Source organism: Tamandua tetradactyla, chromosome 11, assembly GCF_023851605.1.
Source record: "Tamandua tetradactyla isolate mTamTet1 chromosome 11, mTamTet1.pri, whole genome shotgun sequence".
NCBI lineage: Eukaryota > Metazoa > Chordata > Mammalia > Pilosa > Myrmecophagidae > Tamandua > Tamandua tetradactyla.
In genome coordinates this window covers 6183550-6204722 of record NC_135337.1, presented here as the reverse complement: position 1 = coordinate 6204722, position 21173 = coordinate 6183550, and the positions used below count along the sequence as shown (strand labels likewise).

General features: G+C 39.1%; 1 protein-coding gene across 1 annotated transcript in view; it reads right to left on the bottom strand.

The window, feature by feature from the left end:
- Positions 1-2929: 2929 nt before the first annotated feature.
- The window catches only part of TSPAN2 (tetraspanin 2), a 47631-nt gene continuing 29387 nt past the window's right edge, over positions 2930-21173 (bottom strand). The window contains exons 4-8 of the mRNA XM_077119791.1: positions 20139-20213; positions 19166-19264; positions 17862-17933; positions 6954-7037; positions 2930-4284 (exon numbers count right to left, since the gene is read on the bottom strand). Of these exons, the coding sequence (XP_076975906.1) occupies positions 4219-4284; positions 6954-7037; positions 17862-17933; positions 19166-19264; positions 20139-20213 (396 nt within the window). The 3' untranslated portion in view covers positions 2930-4218. The remainder of the gene's footprint in view (positions 4285-6953; positions 7038-17861; positions 17934-19165; positions 19265-20138; positions 20214-21173) is intronic.

Below are 21173 nucleotides of genomic sequence, written 5' to 3'. Positions count from 1 at the left end.
CAACTAGAGATATGAATGAAGCTGATCTGGATAGGACTGGGGTAGATCAGAATACAGGGTCAAAGATGGCATCGTCCATATTTTAGATCTCAAAATTTTGTGTGAGACCAAAGGGAGTGATGTTTATTTGGCGCAAAATTTGTATTTTGGGTAGTGCATTACCTAATTCAACTTGCATGGTCAGCTTAGTTGAACACCATAATTACATGGAACCTTGGATAGGGCATGAGATCTTGTTGGTTTGTCCAGTTAGTGTGATGCCTGAATATATCCCAGAGTAATTTTGGCAGAGAATATAAAAGCATTTGTTAAGTCATCTTGGGGGCTTGGGGAGAAAGGGGAAATATTCAACTTCCACATTTGGAGAATTTTCTGATATTCTCACCAGTGGTAGGGACAACCAAAGCAACAGGCTGAGCCCTTGATCTTGGAGTTTGCCCCTATGAAACTTATAGGGACAAAGGATAGGCTAAGCCTACTTAAAATTAGGCCTAAGAGTCACTCCCAGAGAACTTCTTCTGTTGCTCAGAAGTGCCCTCTCTCTCTCTAAGCCAATTTAGCAAGTGAACTCTGCCCTCCCCCACTACATGAGACATGACTCCCAGAGGGGCAAATCTTGCTGGCAATATGGGACAGAACTCCTGAGATGAGCCAGGACCTGGCATCATGGAATTAAGAAAGCTTTCTTGACCAAAAGTGGGAAGAAAGAAAAGAGACAAAATAAAGTTTCAGTGGCTGAGAGATTTCAAACAGTTGAGAGGTTGTCCTGGAGGTTATTCTTATGCATTATATAGATATCCTTTTTTACTTTATGGTGTATTGGAGTGGTTGGAGAGAAGTACCTGAAACTGTTGAACTGTGTTCCGATAGCCTTGATTCTTGAAGATGATTGCATAAAGATATAACTTTTACAGTGTGACTGTGTGATTGTGAAAACCTTGTGTGTGATGCTCCTTTTATCCAGGATATGGACAAATGAGTAAAAAAAAAAAAAATAAATAAAAAATAAATAAATAATAGGGGGGTCAAAAGGTAAAATAAATTGGGTACATTGAAATACTAGTAGTCAGTGAGAGGGAGGGGTAAGGGGTATGGGATGTATGAGTTTTTCTTTTTATTTCTTTTTCTGGAGTGATAAAAATGTTCTAAAAATGATCATGGTGATGAATGCACAACTACGTGTGAACTGTATGTGTGTAAAGATTTGTCAATAAAAATACATTAAAAAAAACCCTAAAATGATGCATTTAATCCACTAGTTTCAAGGGTGCATGGCCACTCCCTTCCAGGGATGGAGAAATTGGGGTTGCTGAAATTAAGGGCCTGGTGCCTAAAGAAGATAGCAAAGGGAGAGTGACCCCTTAAGTCAGTGCACCTACAGAAGCCCCAATGGGAACCATGTTGTTACCCATGAGGTGGAGGGTTTCTCTTCCTTTTAACCTTTGGCAAACCCATTTCAGAAGTGAAAACATGCTACCACACTCACTGAAATCTTCTGATGAGCCTCATTCTCATCCAGGCAAAGCTATTAGGGCCGCTGATAGAAGACAGAAGAGCCACTATTGTTGTTGGCCACATGGGTCTACGCAGAACCCTGCATCGGGGTACATGTTTACATATTGAACCTTGGATAATTAAGGAGCTATTCTAGGGAAGAAATGCATACTTTAGGTGAAGCAATATTATATACAGTGGAAGTTCTTAGGGCAGATGCTGCTTTTAACTCCAGCTCCTAATAGCCACATTATAAAAGGGTTATACCACTGTTTACTTTTCACCATATTGTGTGGGTTGATTGGCAGTTGGACATTTAGCTAAGTTATGGAAAAGTATATAGAAAGTTATAATTAGAATTTATGATAAATCAAACAGGCAATTGCAGTTCATAGAAAATTTAATTTGAAAATAACTTAAAATATTTCATCATTTAGTTTTAATTAGGCGCTTGGCACCAGAAGATTAAGAAAATATTTGGGTCTGATCTCAAATTTGCTCAGGTGAACAGAAATAACCCCAAATTTATATATACATGTGTGTGTAAGTGTTTATGTGTATAAATATATATCTGTATATGTTCAATTTAGATGTATATGTCTAAGATATGTGTTCTACATTAGACATACATTTCTTCATTCCATGGTGGAATCTACTCTCATTCAGTGGTAGGATTCTCTAATTTTACTCATGGCATTTATTTAGTAGTATTCTCCCCCAAAGGAGCACATTCATCATATACAAAACAGGTCTTATTGCAATCTTCTTTAAGACGGTTAATTTTCAGATACAGAATGAAACTCACTTTTGTTGAATCAGAGATGATTCTGAGCTGGAAGGAACCTGACTGCACATGTGAGCCTGACTCCTCTCTTAGGAACTAAAAAGCCACCAACAGAGGTGGGCTGTCTGTTCTTTGCTTAAGAAGTTTCATTCCACAACTACTGGGGTTCAAACATCTATTTCATGAAGTGATTTTCTTAAAATAATTGTTTCTTTAATTATAGGCCCAGTAAAATAGCCATGCACAATACAGTTTTCAGCTTTCTTCCGACCTGATGTTTTTCTCTAGAAATACTTCTTCTGAAGTTAGTAGCAGTAGCAAGTGTTGCAAAAAGAGAAATGTGGCTTTCTGCGGGAGTGGGACGATTTCAAGCACTTACGTCTTTTCTGCAAATATATTGTAAGTTTCTTGGGAGTGCAGGACTTTTCCTTTACTGCACGCCTGAAGTCTTGTGTTCTCACACATACTCAAGCTTACTCAGGGTTTCCCAGTGTGTCCACCATACTTTCATATTTATGTGTTTTGAAAAATGGATTTAAAAAACAACCTCCATGATTTATTAAATGTACCAAGTTTTAAAAAATTACTGACAAGTATGCCACTTTGATCCTACATTTGGGTTTACACACCTAAAATCAAGCATCAACCATGAAAGAAACTGAAATTTTTATTTTCATAGGGAACTTGGACAGAGAGGACATATTTGTGAGTGTGTATGTATTTTTGTTTCCTTAACTTTTTCCTGTTGTGTGCACACCACTAGGAGAAGACGCTTTTCTCTTTAAAACAATTTTCTTTTTGGCTTGGCTAAGGATGCTTATGAGATAATATTTGAATCATGTAGGATTTGTTTTATTTATTTTATGTGGGGAAAAACTGCAATTTTTAATCTATGGAGAAGAATTCTCTAGGTGAATAAATAAGAAAATACAAAAAAGTAGGAAACTATGTACAGTCAAGTTATGAGGTATTTCAAACATACAGTGCCAGTAAAAATTCTCTTTCCCAAAACTTGCAACTGCCAGACCCTCTTGCTTTAGTTTTTCTGTTCTTACGTTTGGAGGAACACAGAAGAGTTTGAGATAAAAGCCCTTTTGTGGACATGAGGATTCCAGTAGTTCAGGGCAGAGTCTTTAAAAGAAAGCAATAAAGAAATATTTACATGTTTTTATATACGGAAAAAAAGTGTTTTCTTAAAAAGTTGTTAAAAGTTTTTTTTTTTTTTTTAAGTCCGAAAAACATATTCACTGTTGTAGGATACATGATGGTCCTTGTGACTTCTTTCCAGAGAGAGGCTTTGTCTTTAAATACTAAAAAAGCATTACTTATTTGAGTTAGATTTTCCATCCTATATTTAGTTCTACAGAGGTCCTTAGAGCTAAACTGTAGTTTATCATATTTTGGGGATAGTATGAACGTTTTAAAAAGCCCAGGACACTTTTACACCTAACTCAGACAGTCAATTTTAAAACTTCACCGTGATCTTTCCATTCCTATTACTTAGAAATTGCATAATTCTCTGTACCCATACTCAGTACTCATACTTAAGAGTCTGAGAAACTGATCCCTTATCACTTTCTCTAAACAGCCAAGTTTTGAAAGTTTATCAAGGCTTTCTGGACTATTTTTAGGTATTGAATAATTGATCCTCTTATATAACACGGATCAGGAATTCCCAGGAAACAGATTTCATTGTGTGCAATGCGTATACCAGAAGCACATAAATCACGCAGGAATGTACTTTCAGTCAATATACACTGGCATTCACTCGAGGGGTAAATCATACATAAGCCATACATACATACATGTGCAAAGGTACAACTGACACCAAATTACTTTTAGATCTTAATGTCCTTTGAATATTAAAAATGAACCAGCAGACAGCTCCTGTGACATTTCGTAAGAAAACTCTAGATGGCAATTTTCACGTAGAAACAGCTTCAGATCACATCTCGGGAGTTTCGAATTGCACAGCAAAGGACCATGCTGGATATCATGCCAAAGATCTGGAACAGAAGGAACGGCATGTTAGCGACTTTCACAGTTATACTGATTGATAAAATGGGTCAGATAACTGCCAGGATGCCTATCTCAAGGTAAATAATTGTTACCATTATACTGGTTAAAAATGGCATTTTTATAAATACTACTTAATGATGGCTATTGGCAAAAGATTTCCATATTAACTCTGCTTAAAATATATTACTGTATTATTATTATTTACAAATAATCAGGATTCGGCTTTAAGAAAAAAGGTCCTGTTTCTAGCTTATGGAAGAGTCCTTAGTAATTGTAAAACAGATACAGACTGATAGGCTACCTCTGGTTTTGAGAATTTTATATTTCAGGTTAATCCCAGATCTCATAACTCTTTTATATATTTATTTTGAAAAATATGTCCATAACTACTTGTTTAAATACTCTTGTGTCTAACTAGCTTTCTATTGCTGCAAATAGATATTGAATTTCTGCAACGGTGACAAATATTGGAAAGTGGAGCGGCTCTTCATGGCTGGTCCATTTCTTGATGAAAATGTTGTTTCACTGTTAAACTCAATGGTTTTACCAAAGCCTAAACTGAGGTGTTCAAACTATGGCATTACCGACTTTTTCTTCCTTCGTCCCTCCCTCCCTCACTCCCGCCCGCCCTCCCTCCCTCCTTCCTTTCCTTTCTTCCTTCCTTCCTTTCTTTCTTTTTTCTACCTCTTCTTTGAGAAACCAAACATTTGCACAAAATCAATAGCCACTTATATGATTAAAATAGAAGGCTGCCAAAAAACCTTGCCTTCAGTCATTTCCTGTTCAATTTTGCAGAGCCTGTGAGACTCTGTGGGTAAAATGTTTATAAATCACAGTCAATGTTTGTTAAAAACAATAACAACAAAAAAACCCAGCACCATGACTCTCTGGTACTCTCTTGTTCTCTCCTCAACACCATCCTGAACTAGAGAGGACCTGTAAATGCTAAATTTAGAAGAGCATGAATTACCAGGTTTGCTTTTTTTTTTTGGAGGGAAGGTGACAGACAGCAAGGGAATAATACCCAAGAGCAGGATTTCAAGCCTCTCAGCAGCAGGCTGAACTCAGGGAGAACTCAGGACCAGCCTGTGGCAGAGGAGACACCTAATGGACATTTGGTTAACTGATCACACTGGAGTACTCCAACCTTACAAGGAAAATAATTAAAAGAAGGAACTATAGAGGTGCTGATCACAGATGGCCAGCAGAGGGCGCTTCCCCTTTACTTGCTTATTTGGAGGCAACCCCCAGCTCATCCTGCTGGGTGGTCCTTGAGGGAATCCCTTCAGAAAGCAAATTCTGCAGCCTCAGCCTGAGCCGGTCATGAGGCAAGGGCGACCACCTCTAGGCTGCTCATTTGCTGAGATTGTGGAATTGTTTAAGGAGGGTCTATCTGACAGTTCCATGATGCAGAGTATTTTCAAACTTTATTCCCAGGAGAGCCACAGAAGCTGTCCAAGTTAGGCCCCGGTACAGGTAGTGGGGTTGAGAGATGCCCCTGCATTCGGAAGTCTTCAGCACTCTATTTCCATCCGCTGCCGCATCCCTTTCTGCTCTAAATACAGAAAAGGGGGAGGGTGCTTGGGTGTCCCCTAAGAACTGCCAATTCCTTGGCTTCCTTGCAATTTCCACTGCCTCTGCCTTAGCTGGGCCATGAGTTAATATATGCAGAGGACTACAGATTAAGAGCCATTTTAGCATATGCTATTATCATTATGCTATTACAAATAATAGCATATTGTTTATTATGGGCAAAGCAAATCACCTCTTTACTGGTCTCCCTGATTCCAACCTTGCCTCCCTCAACCTATCCTCAGCGTGGATGCCGAACTCCTAACCCGCTTGTTCCCATCTGTCTGGCATAAAGCCCCTGCTCTCTAAAAGGGCACACAGAGTCCTCGATCATTTGGACTTTCACCATCTCTCCAGTGCCATCTCTTGCTACTTCTTTTACTCTTCATCAATTCTTCCTGTACACTTTTCTTTTGCACTTTAGAAGCACTAAACCACCTATAGATGCCTGGACACACTATGCTTCACACCCTCACAAAGGGAATAGGCTAGATTTTGCCTAGATTTTTTTTTTTTTTGCAGGGTGGGGCAACACTCGGATTATACAAAGAGGTAGCGTGCATTGAGTGCTATGTGCCAGGCACTTTATATGAGTTAAATCCCTTAATAGTCCTTTATATGTATTATCTTTTGAACCTTCATAATGATCCTATGAGGTTGATACATTAAAATTCCCCTTTTATCGATGAGAGGATTGAGGGATAGGGGAATTAAGAAACTTTCCCAAGGTCCTAGGGCTTATGAGTAATGGAGCCCAGAGTTGAATCCAGACAGTCTGGTGTCAGAGGTGGCCCCATTAATCACTCTGCTATGCTGCCTCTTCAAATGATGGATGAGGGAGATGAACCTCAAGGTCATAATCAGGATAAAGTTGAAAGTTGAATCATATACTAAAGGACTAAGAATTGAGATATCTAAGTGTCCTTGCTCTCAGAAGATGTTCCTTGAACAAATGCCTTTGTCCTCTATATAAAAACTCTTCTAGGATACTGTCATATTGTGCCTGAATACTTGAGGAGAAATAAAACATAAAGATTCAAGTCTTCTTAGAAGACAAAAAAGATAAGTTCTGAAGCTTTCTCACCGTGAGACCTGCAATTCCAATACCAACAAGTCCGATGAGCTGGAGCTTAACACTGATTGTGGTCTCAATTTCATCAATGCAATTCTGTTTTGAAAAAAAAAAAAAGTTAAGAATAACATCTGATTGCATATGTGAATCAATCCCAATCTACGAGAGTTAATTAAGGTATATATCCAATTCCGCTTCTGCTCATATATAAACCATTTCTCTCAGACTGTAACCAAGAAATCAAGATTTAAGGATGATTTTGATTACGGAAACAATTACTGAATCTGTATTCTGGAGTAGACAGAAGGAAATAACTGAAATCTCTAAACTGTAATCCAGCTGTCTTGGTCTCTGATAAGGATTGTACAGCCCTTATCTTCTGCCCCTGTGATTATAAAAACTTTGTGACTAACCTTCATTTGTACCCACTTATCCAGTTTTTCAACTTTAGAGCCTTGTAATCACCAAAGACAGCCCCTAATGCTTATTAATGAAGGGTCTTGGGTCAGCCCAGAACGAACCCATCCCAAATCCAAAGTTATCTTGAGAACCGAGACTGGATCTAACCAAAGTGGGCCCATCAGACATGTGCAGTAGCTTAGACTCATCCTACAAGTCACCTAGACCTCATTCTGCCATTTTCTTACATATGTTCTGTGACTAAGCATGGAATCAAACTGCACATGCCCAAAACTACACTGCCTCTAATTACATCATCTGGGGCCACTGTGCTCATTATCCTAAACTCTGCCCATCATTTTCTCTAATAAAACTTTCAGAATTACTGCAGTTTGGACAGGCAGATTTTGGGTCAATAGGCCATCTTCTCTCCTACTACATGCCTAGTAATAAACTCTTTCTCTTTCAAACCTCAGGGTCTCAGGGATTGGTTCTTGAGTGCATTGGGCAAAAGGATCCACGGCCTTTGTCTGGCAATAGTTTGGCAACCCTTCAACTGGACAAATGCCTGAAACTCTGGAGTCCCAGCAGAGCAGGTAAGCCAGGTAACTGAGCTTTTTGTGGCCGCTGGACTGAATTTAGTCTAGAGGTTCAGCAGCCAGGGTTTCTCTGTTCTACCAGCACTCCAGAGACTTTTGGTGCCTTAAAAAGATTCAAAGAGAAACTGTTTCCAGTTCCATGTCTGAGCATCTGACTGGGTGAGTAGGTCATTAGGATAAAAGTGGGTTGGGGGGTAAATATGGCAGTTCGAGTCCCATTGACCTAGGCCTGGGGTCCTGCTTCCAGAATGATCCCCCTGGCTCTGACCTCTACACCGTTCTGTTTTCTGGGTACAATTTGTATGGGGTTTGAGGCCCTGACCTAAATTTGTTTTTGATATACTCCTAGACAATGAGTAATCCAATAGTTAATTGGCATTTATGGAAATTAAGTAGGCCTGCTTAAATGCTAGTCAATGTATTACCTAGGTATAGTAAGAGTTTAATGCTTGTTTTATTGTTAATTGATGGGTTAAGCACTTAATTCCTGTTTGATTGTTAGTTGATATGTTGGGCATAGGTTTTAATTGGTGTTTTACTTAAAAATATAGTAACTGCTAAGTGTCTGTTTAAATTTGTTGACTTGGTATGTTCCTGCATTTGTATTGGTCAAATGTTCCTAATTGGTTACTGATTACAGAAATTCATTAAAAAGGGAAACTTAGGGCTGAATTAGAAATGGAAAAAATTTTGGTTGTGTCTATTAAAGAAAGGGTTATTTCTGTTAACATAATCTGGCCTCAATATGATTTAAAATGAAAATACTACCATTACAGTTTAAGTTAAAATTGTTCTGCAAGAAGGCAGAAATAAAATGAGATCATGTATATTCAATCTTTTATTTGTCCTTCACAAGAGTATTTCTGTGTTTGTAATTCTTGTGTAACTAATTTTCTGTTTGTGTCTGCCTGGCTGGTCAATGTACATTCTCATACATTCGGATGATAATAGCAAACTCAAAAGAAAATTCTTAAAGAGCTTTATTTGAACTGCTTAGAAATAATTAGGCACCTGATATAAATATATAAATAGGTACTTCTGAAATAAAGAGAAAAAAATTCTCTGAACGGCAATATTCAAAACCTTAGTTTTAAAACACACATACACACACACAACCTTAGTTTTATAATTGCTGTAAACAAATCTGGGCATTAGAAAGAAATTGCCTCCTGGAATTTCCCTAAGGCAGCAGAAAACAAAGCCAAAGGGTTGCCTCTGGGAAAAACAAAACCTTTTCCAATAGTTGTGGTCACAGCTTTTAGTAAAATAAATCTAATAATTGGAAATAGTTGAAGAAAGGCACAGGAACTCTCAAAATTACACGGCCCAATCTAAAACTTTCAATAAGCCAGGTTTCATTCTGTCCCAAGGCCTAACCACCTAAAGCAGTTGTGCTGGGAGGGCTAGGAGCAGAAAGATGGGGCAAGTGTGGTTCGGGAATCTTTTTTCACTGGGCCTGGAGTTTAGAAATGGTAAGCATAAAAAATGCTACAGAATAGGCTATAGTTGTTAATATTGTTTTTTTCCAATAATGCCTTTGCAATGGTAATTGTAGTAATCAGATCATTATTAAAATACAAATAGCCTTGGGATAGGAGTAACTGAATAAAAACTTAACACACTGAATAAATGCTTAACACACCTATTAACACACTTATTAACTGAATAAGTGCTTAACACACCTATTAAGATTAAAGAAGCATTAAACTCTTACTATACTCAAGTAATACATTGACTAGCACTTAAGCAGGTCTACTTAATTTCCTTAAATGCTAATCAATTATTGGATTACTCATTGTCTAGGAGTATACTCAACAGACAAATTTAGGTCAGGGCCTCAAACCCCATACAAATTGTACCCAGAAAACAGAAAGGTGTAGAGGTCATTTTCAGCAAGTAAAATGAAAACTTTTGAGAGGTACAGAAAAGTTTTCCTGGACTTAGGCTTGAAACAAATTAAACAATTGCAGTGTATTTTCCAGCACTTGATAGTCAATGTACTTCTAAAATTATGTGTCATGTTAAGATATTATGAAGACAAGAATTTTTTTCAACCTCTGGTAAAAGGAATTTTATGATAAATTTTGAATTGGGCAAATGTAATTTACTCTGTTTGGGTATGTTCTCCATAAATTTATACATGCATACTGATAAAATAAGTTAGCATTACAAGTATATTCTCAATATTCTTCTTAAAAATAGCCCAACTAGACAGCTTAGATTACATAAACTGAGCAATGTACCTGGTAAATGATGACACCTATAAAATATAATAAAATAAGAGTATGCTGATGCTTTAAATATACTCTATTTAAGAAATCAGTTACATTTAGTAAAAAATATAAATGTATTTTTAAAATAATTTTGATTATATGGATTTCAAAGAATCAGGTTTTTGGTACTTCGCCATTAGTTATCTTGGCATGTGGAAGAATTTGAATTTATAGTGGCTTTGTTAATGTCAGTCAGTATATTTTTGTTAGTATATGCTGTTATAAACAGAGAAAACCTAATTCTTAGCTTCAAAGAGTTTATGTTCTAGTTAGAATATATTTGTACAGGGCATAGTGTAAAACAGTAATAATGAAGGAATAAAAGTGCTGGATGAATTTAAAAAGCAGATAGCTAAAGAATGACATTCCAAGAATACCTCGTAGAAGAGATGACACTGTAAGATCTCTAAATAAAGAGAGTAGCATTTAAATAAATAGAGCTCTGAACTAGTTTTTCTTGAAGCTACAACTTAACTTTGTGAACCAACATATTCTCGGTATTATTTCGCATTTGGAAATATATTGAGAAAAAATTTGAATTTTTTTCTAGATATAAATCCCTTAAATATCAAAAGCTGTTTATATTTCAAACTTGGTGCTGTTCTGAGCTTTGAAGATAGTGCTGCATTGTACTGAGAGATTTTAGGCATATTGTAAATAATTATTTGTGTTTTCTGAGTACTAAGTATATAGATACCTGGTTGAGTTCCAAAACCAAGCATAAATTTCTCCCTTCTTCCATTGTTTTGTAGTATTTTTGTCTCTTCTCCCTTTCATGAAAACTGTTATTGGAAGGAAGTATGCAAGTTCAGAAAGCTTTGTGAATTTATTAACAAATTTATTCCTGATTATGTGTAGTCTGGATAAATAAAAACGATAGGTTGGAATGGATACGGAAGGTGGTAGAAAGTTTAATGAAATGAATTTTGTTCGTCATGGTCATTGTTGACTGAATGAATATAGAGAATTGTAAAAAAGGAGTTTATGAAACTGAATTCTGTCTGTCATAGTCAGTGCTGACCAAAATATAATAAGCCTATTTATCATATGTTTTTTTAAAAAAAAGCTTTTCATCAAACTGGGTATCATACAAACCTAAAGTTTAGTTGTCCCCCTTTTAAAATAATGTGGATTGTTAGTTTGCTCTTAGTATAAAGTTTTTTTTAAAAGTTTTTCTTAATCATCAGAGTACTCTGTCTAGAAAACAAGAATAATATCCTCGTTAATGTTTTGTTGCCCTCATCATTTCAGAAGGCAATCTCACTGTTAAGGGAAAAGCTGTTTCAAATAATCTGTTCTTTAACCTTGTATAAATAAGGTGTTAAATAGTTTAACATATTGCATAGGAGATGTTTGGGAAGTATTACATTGGTTAAAAGATTTTCTAGCCTGTTGCTGGTTAAATTTGTATAGGTAAAATAATATTATTCATATATTTAGAGATTGTATAAAGTTCCTAAAAATCTGACAATAGTCTCACTATCCATGTTATATCCTGATACTAATCTGTCTGATTTTAAACAATGGCATGGTGTTGTTAGTCATGGCTTTAATTAGTCTTAAAAACTTCCAGATCATAGAAACAGCTGTGTTTCCATTCAGTTGCGCTAATATTTCTGCTCTAATACTTCTCTAAAAGTATATATGGTCAGCTATAGGGCAGAGCTCTTTGATAAGGAAAGACTTAAAAAAAAAAAAGAAAGGCAGGACAAATATATAAATTCATCTTATCTGTTAATTATCACAACTCTGATAGATGTATAAAAGTGAAACAGAACAAAACGTTTGCTCTGGTTTGTTACTACAAAACTACTATCTAATGTTTTATTTCTGAAAGTAGTTTCATTTAAAAATACTTTTAAAATCTTAGAGCTTAGATTGTAAGCTTGAACTGTATCTTTAAATTCTGAAATGCTTTGATCTTTGTGAAACCTTGTAGCTCCCTGGAATTTTAAGTACCTGTGTGACCTGTGAGACTCAGATTTAGTTCTCCAGCTCTGGGAGTCAGCATAAGTCCACATAGCAACTGTTAAAAAAAAGAACTGAAAAAGATCAAACTCCAATTAAAGATATGATGAAACTGATCTAGCTAAAAGTAAGGTAAGTCATTATACAAGGTGAAAAAATAATAGTCTGTATTTTAAAGCTTTAACTTTTGCATTAGATAAAAACAAAAATGTTCATTTTGTCCAAAATTCAAATATTCTGTCGCACACTAAGTTAATTTGTCTAGTCAGTTTATTTAAATATCCTAATTCAGCTTTATTTGATATATTCCTTATTCCTAGAATAAGGAATCTTAATATTCTTTACAAGTTAATGTTATACCATGATGCATTTCAGAGTATTTTGGGCAGAAAATGAAAAAGTGTTCGCAATGTCTCTTGAGGGACTGGGAAAAAGAGAACTGTCAAATTTCCCACTTGGGGGAATCCCTAACATTTTCATACGCAAAAAGTGCTCCCAGCTTAATAAGCCAAGGCCTCAATTTTGAGGCTTGCCCTTATGAAACTTATTTCTGTAACAGCAAACTGAACCCACTTATGATTAGTGCCTAAGAGTCATCTCCAGAAAATCTGTGCTGTTACACTCATACGTTCTCTCTCTAAGCCAAAATCTGACCTTCTCCACTATGTGGGACATAATTTCCAGAGGTGTGAACCTGGCCCTGGCATCAGGAAACATAACTGGCCCTGGAATCACAGGACGTAACTGGTCCTGGCATTACAGGATGTAACTGGCCCTGGCATCACATGATGTAACTAGCCCTGGCATCACGAGACTTAAGTCCCAGTGAAGAGCCTGGCCCTGGTATCATGGGTTAACTGACCAAAAAGGAAAAAGAAATAGAGTTTCAATGACTAAGAGATCTCAAATTGAGTTGAGAGGTCATTCTGGAGGTTACTCTTATGCAAGTTTCAGCTAGGTATTGCAAACTGCCACAACATGGCAAACCCTCACCAACGGTCTTCCTGGAAACCCTGAAAGATTCATGGGATCTATAAAATTTTACTTTATAAGTTTGTTTTTCAGAGACTTAAAACCTCCAGACTGTTTCAATACCAGAGAAGCTCTGAAACCCAGAAATACCGGAGTCTCCAAGAGCAACAACCGATTTTCATTGTTTTAATCCTCTGCCCCTTAATGACAATGCCCTTTTTCAGCCCTGAAGCAGTTAGAATGAGTTGTCACCCAAATATACCTCAAAATTGAGAGATAATTATCAAATGAGAGGGAGGAACTGCAACTGAGAAACCAGGATTTAAGAGATGATTTTGATTACTGAATAATTATATAGATATTCATTTTTGTTTTCTGGTATATTGGCGTAGACAAAGGGAAATACCTAAAATCTCTAAATTGTAATCTGGTTGCCCTGATCTTTGATAAGGTTTGCACAGCCTTTATCTTTTGCCTCTGTGATTGTAAAAACCTTGTGACTAACCTTCATTTGTACCCAGGTGTTTTTACTGTGAGCTCTGGGATTCTGGCAGTCTGAGAACGGAATATTGTACCAATGAGCAGATTTTCTTGAAGAACTCATTATTTCAGAAGGGCTGAAAGCAGGGATTGTTGCTTAAACGACTGAGCAATCTTGTTCTCAGGGGGAGCTGAGCCTCCAGCCTCCCCAGAAGCACCACTCCACCTTATATTCCAGACTTTCTCAAGGGCCTTTACTCAAGGTGTGAAGCTACCATCCTCATCTCTCCTCATCTCCCCTCATCTCCCCAGTCCTAGAATTCTCTTGGGACCAGCCCTGTTGCATCTTTGTGGATATTCACAGACAATGATTCCCAGCATATAATATCTCTAGCAAAGACGAGAGATGCCAGCCATCCGGTCCTGAACTTCAGATTTGATTTTCTCTCCTTTCCATTCATCCAGCAAACACTTACTGAGAATTCTAACTTGTACTGGACATGCTTTAGGTAGGCTGAATAGGGTTTGCTTGTGGACCTAATGTCCACACAGAGAACAGATAGGAGAACCTGCAAAGGCACAAAATGGAAGCAAGCAGGGCATGGTTAGCTCGTGCATTCCCATGTGGCCCTGAGGTCAGGATGGGTAAGGATGGAGGTGCGATTTTCCCTCGAGTAACACAAGGCTGGGACTCCATGCAGTGGGTGGAGACTGTGGGTATGCAGCAGTAGGGGAAATCGATAGAGTAAGGTAGTTCACACATAAGACACTCTGTGAGGAAACTGAACCATGTGTCACTGTTGCTGCCCCTCAGTCTGTCCCCTTCTGCCCAGTGCTTGCATAATTTCTTTTCATACTTTAAGACTTAGTCCAGATGTTACTGCCTCCAGAGAATGCCAGCCTTCCCCAGTGACCCCCAATCTCAGGTCTCTCCACAGCACCCTTCTCTGCTTTCATTGCATCATGCATACCTGGTGCGTATCTCTATTGCTACACTTTCTATTTCTGTGTTCATCTGTCCTATTAGACTTCAAGCTCCTTGAGAGGAAGGACTTTGTGTCATTCATTCTTGTACCCACAGTGTCTGACATAAAGCAGATGGTCAATAAACATCAACCTAACTTCAACAGCAGCATCCAACACTGGTGGCCATTCCCCTCTCTTCCCTGGTGTCTCCTGACATGTGTATAGCTCTCATTCCCAGTTCCCTTATTTGGCCAATTTTCCTCTGTCCATCCCGAAATATTGTTGTTCCCCAGGGTACTATCCTTGCCCTTCTTTCCTTCAAGATCTAACAGATAAAGTTCACATCCACAGCACTAAGATTCCCAAGAATTAGGATGCCCAAGCCTGAGCCACATACAGGATTTTTCAGCTGCTTATTGGACATTTCCATTCAGAGGTTCCACTTGTTCCTCAAAATCAGCATGTTTAGCCCTAAACTTTTCTTTCCTCCAAAATTTGCTTCTTTTCCTCTACTCCTGAACTCAATAAATAATACATCACCTATTCACATAATGAAGCCAGACACTTAGCAGTGGATTCTTACCTTTTCTCTCATACCTAACTGGTCGCTGAGTCCTGTGGATTTTATTTTCTAAATGGCATTCTCCTCTCCATTCCTGCCACTTGATCTAATGGGTTATCAGTTGACATCTCTTGGCTGACAATCATAACAACTTTCCCAACTATTTTCAACTCCAGGTTATTCATTTCTCATTGATCTGCTATACTTACCACTACAGTTACCCCACTAAAATGTAAGCCCCACTGCAGATTCCACCTTCAATGGCTTCCCAGGCAGTGTGACCTCAAAACCCTCCACTTCACGAGGGTATTAATGGCTGTTTAAGATTAATGGCTGGATTTTTCTTTTCAAAGGACTCATCACCTACAGGTATCCTGGGCTTTCAGCCACTCCCTGCTGCTTGCACTAACCTGATTACACCCAATTTCTTTTCCTGGTATGCTTTTGCCCTGTCCTGCCACATGAATACCCTACAAAATCCCATTTGCTTTCTGAACTCCTATTCATCCTTCAAAACTCATCCTAAGAATCACATCAGGGAAGTCCTGAAACCCAGAGGGGCCACCTGTCCAGAACAGCAAGTAGTTCCATCCTCCTATTTCATATTATCGACAGCCCCTTCCAATACGAAAAGGTTAAAATGGGTATAGCCCAAATACCCCTAAAGATTGGGAGAAAGATCAAAGGAGAAGGTGGAGGTAATACAGAGAAGATAGGATTTAACAAATGAGTATGACTGCTGACTTGTTCTATTGATATTTCACTTAGTCTCCAGTGTCTTGGAGCAGCTAGAAGGAAAAACCTATAATTGTGGAACTGTAACCCATACCAAACTCTGAAATCTGTTCTATAACTAATTGTTGAAATATGCTTTGAAATTCATTGCTTTTTGGTATACATGTTTTCACAATTAAAAAAAAAAAAGATCCAAAAAAAAATCACATCAGGGATGCCTCTGTGAGCCCTGGGCCCCGGCGCTCCTGGTGGAGTCCAAGGCGCTGCCTCTAGAGGAGCTTCTCCTCTCCTGTGTGGTGTTCACAGCTGCTTGGCCTGTCTCCCCAGCCAGAAGGGGAGCACCTGGAGGTTGTGAGTCGTATTCTCTTCATTCAGGCTCAGAAGGACTCAAGTGTTCAACAGGTGATTCATCCCAACAGCTGTACTTGAAATCCCACCCATCCCTTTACACCTAATGCCTAAAAGCATCTATGTCATGGAATTTCACATTCTCAGGCTGGCTTCCTTTCCTCCATTGTCTCTGTGCTTTCCCCCCAAACACTTCTAAACTGTCTGGTAAAGGTTATTAATGATCTTCCAAGCATCAAATCCAACAAACTCTTTTTATACCTCATTTACTTGTCCTCTTTCCAGCATTTGACTTTATGCATAAACCATCCCCTCCCTTACTTCCCCAGATGCCACTCTTTTCATATCTCCAACTCTTCACAGTCTCTTATTCCCTTTCTTGACTTCAGCTTACCCCATTAAATGGCAGTGTCCTCAGTCCATCTCTTTCCTTATTCTACACACTCTCCCTGGGTCTTCACTGCATACTCTTCTGCCCTTGACAGCCACCAACATCTTGGGATTCCTAGACCTATGCCTTAAGCCCATATTGCCTATAAATCGCACAGGCACCTAAATTGCAACTTTGACCAAAAACTGAAATGCTCATCTGCCTCCAGGATCTGCTCCTTTTCCTATTTTTGCTTCTCGGCATATAGATCCTCAAGCCACTCAGTCACTCCAGCAGTAATCTGGAAATGTTAGCCTTCTTTTTTCCATTTCCCCTTTAAAACTAGTAAGTCACCCAGTTCTGTTGATTCTACCTCTGAATATCTCTTGAATCTATCGCTTCTTCTTTACCCCCCACTGTTTGTGACTTGCTGTAGCTCCTCATTTTCTATTACCATGGAGACCACAGTGCCCCCGAAGGGTGTGCCTCTAGTGGTCTCCAACCTTCTATTTCACCCTTCACACCCAGCACCTGAGAACTCTTTCTCAATATTGATTATGTTAATCCTCTTCTAAAAGCAATGGTTCCCCAAAAACCTCCAGATGTAAAATCATGCCTTTGTCTGCCTCTCCAAAAATGTCACTCACCATTCCCTTTGGGCTCCTGCAATCCTGAGGTTTCATTCCTCTATGCCCCTGTTCTTGCTGCTTTCTGGGCCTGGAATGACCCTCTCTTGTCAAAAGCTGGCTCAAGGACAACTTCTTGAAGGAGTCTTTCCTAACTCCATTGCGTCTCCACAGTACCCACTGCAGGTTTCTGACAGAGCATATCTCCCTTGGCTAGTCTCTGAGGCTGCTGAAGGCAGGGACCATACCATTTTCAGTTTTGAGACCCCAGAACATACTGTAGTGCCTGATGCACAAGCACCTAATACAAGAAGCATTTGTCAGTGTCATGAGCTCCCCTGAGAAGTGTGGGGCAACATTCCTGGGGCTCAGGCCTCCAGCCTTGCTGACTTTAACGAAAGCCACAAATACTCAGCACCATGACTGGCACAGCAGCAAACCATCGGTCCCCAGGTACCTGGAGACCACGACTCAGCATTACAATGAATGAAGCTGAAGCACAGAAGCCCCTGCAGAGAGAGGGGGGTACCCTGAGGTAGGACCTGAGCTTTCCTCTTTCCATCCTGAAGGCAAGAATCATTTATACCACTGGAAGGATAGGAACCCTGCTGGAGGAGCTTACCTTGTGACCTAGAAGCTCCTTTGGACAAGTGGGTAGGACTTGTTCAGAGCTCTCCTTTCCACAGCACTGAAACTAGAGAATCAGAAAAGAGTGTTTAGGGCATGGGAGGGAGAAGTAGCAGCTACAAGTCTGGGCATCACTGCTAACAAGCGGGTGGCTGAAGCTGCACAGCAGCCAGGAGGCCCAGCCGTGGCAACTCAAACTGTCATTTCTGGAAAGAGAGAGAAGAACCACATAATTGTGCGAGCAAAACAAACAAACAAACAAAAAAAATGACTTCTGGAAAGCCGGCTGAATTTTATGATAGGAAGTGACTCAACCCAAACACAGCAGGAAGCTAATTGACAGGATCTGTGTAAATTGCTGCTTTTCAGACAGGCGTTGGGGCTCTTGAATCCTTTCTTTCAGACTGCAAGTAATTTAACCTGCTGGGTAGCTAAAGTTTTTTGAGTTTCAGGAAGGGCTCGTTAACCGGGAAGATGAAGTAGCCAAAGTGAACCCTGGGGGCCATAAGCCCAGGGCTTGAAGACTGGGCAGCAAGCAGGTGCCCTACCTTGGGGCTGGCCCTTTATAGACAAAGGAACCTGTGTGTTGCTCGATGTCTTTGGGGCAGCTGAGGCTAAGCAGTATAAATGGCTGGCAGCTAATCTGGTGGCCAGACATTCCTGGCATAAGAAGAAGTGGGCTACCTGAAAACACTTGGCCTGGGAATTCATAACTAGGGGTTAGGAAATCAGCCTGACTCCGGCCAGGCCTGCCTCCTCTGTAAAGCCTTCCTTGAACTAATTGCAGCTCTAAGTGCTCCACAGACAGCACATTCCCACGGTAACTTAGAGGAGAAAGGGAGCTTGGCTGGCTCAGGGGACCCTTCCTTTACAAATCAGGAAAGTTAGATAACTTGCTCCAGGTCATGAAGCTGTTAAGTGGCAGAAGAGCAGCTGGAAATGAGCTTTTCTGACTTGAAAAAAAGTCAAGAAACTGGTTGTTTCTGTGACACCAGTGTTATCCCTTGAGAGAAGCTGATATTTTTGGAGGACTGCTTTCTCTGAGTTCTTGTTTGCATTCTTTTATCTGTTTTGGGCACATATCCTGATTTCTAGTGAATGCTGTGTGTTGGATGTCTTTCTCATCAAATGCTGTACACAAAATACAAACTATGGCTCTCATAAGGGCTAAAGTATGATGCTGTTGCTTGGCTTTACTGAATTTATTGTTATCCTTGATTGAGGTGTTTAGAGAGAAGCTGGCTCATGCATAATCTTTGGAAGATGATGTAATTTTCAGAAAGAAGTAAATTCACTTACTGTTGAGTGGAAGGTAATGAGAGTCCCATTTCCCTTTCCCCTGTCTTTCAGGTAATCATTATAAGCCTCTTCGTACGTGGTCTGAACATGTCGTATAGCCTGGAATGTCATATAAATTTACTAAATGCTTTTCTAGTGTAAAGGCCCGTGACCCCGAATCCACCAAGCTCTTAAAAGTCATAAGATCCAATTTTACTTCCATATGGAGTTGAATTTAAACTAACCTACAAATATAACCACTTGACAACCACTCTGAAAGAGGTGATGCTTACTTATTATTCTATGTTCACCTTTTTTTTCTAGTCTAAAATAAGCTCATAAGCACAACATCGCTAGCAGGTGAATTTATCCAAGACACAGTGAACTAAAAATCCCTTTCTTCCTCCTTTTCCTTTTCATTTCATGTCTTTCACACAATGTGTTCTACCCATCTAAGAAAGCCACTTGCTCTGTGGGTTGTCCTGATGGGCTATTCTGTTCAGACAGCATAGCCAAAACAGGCTTCACCAGCAGACAGCAGGTCAGGTTTTATTCCTTGCCCATGATGTGGCTTTTGTCCAGGTCAAGCCTGAAGGACAAGTGAGTCTGAACATAGGATGAGAATACATACTGTTCCCACATCCATCTTCCCCATCCTTTAATCTAACTTTAACCCCCGCCCCCCATTTCAAACTGAGGCCAGTTCTAAACCAGGAAGTCTTTTATTTTTGGATCATATATCCCTTTACAAATCTAATGAATGCTATGAACTATCTCACCAGAAAAATGTGCACACGTAAATCCATCAGGCTCATACACACACGAGCTCAGTTCTGTATATGACTTCTAGGTTAGGAAGTTCCACTTAACCTATAATTTTGGTGTTTATTTGGTTTCCTAATATGATTATGGTTATCAATACTCCCATATCCTTTGCTATGAAGGGAACACTTTAACCGTGATAGAGAAAACACTGTAAGTCATTTTTACTTACTATACCCTTGCCTATAAAAGCAAATACTCCAGTGGTTACTTCAGCAGCAAATATCACCAGTAGGCAGGTGAAAAACTGTTGAGAGAAAATACGAACTTCATCAATTCAAGGCCTTTTCCATTTAATTAGCCTTTTTGATTCCAGTTCCCTTTGAAAAGCATTAGACAAAGTTGTTTCTTTCAATAGCTGTGGCAGGAAGCAATTGCTTCCTGAGTCCCTTTATGTAATGGCCAAGTCACTTTCTTGCACTTTGTTCATTCATTCATTAATTCATTCAGCGATTGTTTATTGAGCTTCTACTCTGGGCCCTGTATTGCCCTTGGCGTTGGGTATACAGTGTTGAACAAGATAAGATCCCAATACATTTGCAATCATGGCACTTATTTTAGAGGGGAAGATGTGATAAATAAGTAAACCAATAAAAAGTAAGATAATTTCAGAGTGATTAAGAAATCCCAGCACCTAGAACAGTACCTGGCACCTTTGTGCCCAATTAATATTTAATACACAAGAAAAGGTTCTACAAAAAAATTAAGTGACTGGTTGGGGCCTGGACTAGTGGTGGGGCATGACTTGTGGTCCAGAAGCAAGTTCTCTCAGAGGAGGTGGTCCTTTAGGAACAAAAGTGGGAGTGGAGGTGAGGGGTATATCTTTCTGAGCAGATTTCTGTTTGGGTCCCTTGGATTTGCGCTGGTCAAATTAAGTTCGCTGCTAAACAAGATAGGGAGATGCTTAGTGACTGGGGTAGGTAAGAGGGAATGGGGCGTGAAGGCTAAGGAAATTAGTTACAAACCTTATCTAGCAAGAGATCAGAGGTAGCCGCAATTAAAAAAAAATCCAAAGATCACAATGAGTGATGAGGTTACCTAATAAAATCACAGCTTCTGACTCCCCGTGGAAAAATACCAAAAGCAACTACCACCACCGACAACAAAAACCTTTCTTTCTGTCTGTCTTCTTCGTTCTCCTTAGACCACATTGGATGTGGAACAGACAACCGAAATGATTTGATTTTTTTTTTTTAAAGAGGTTGCT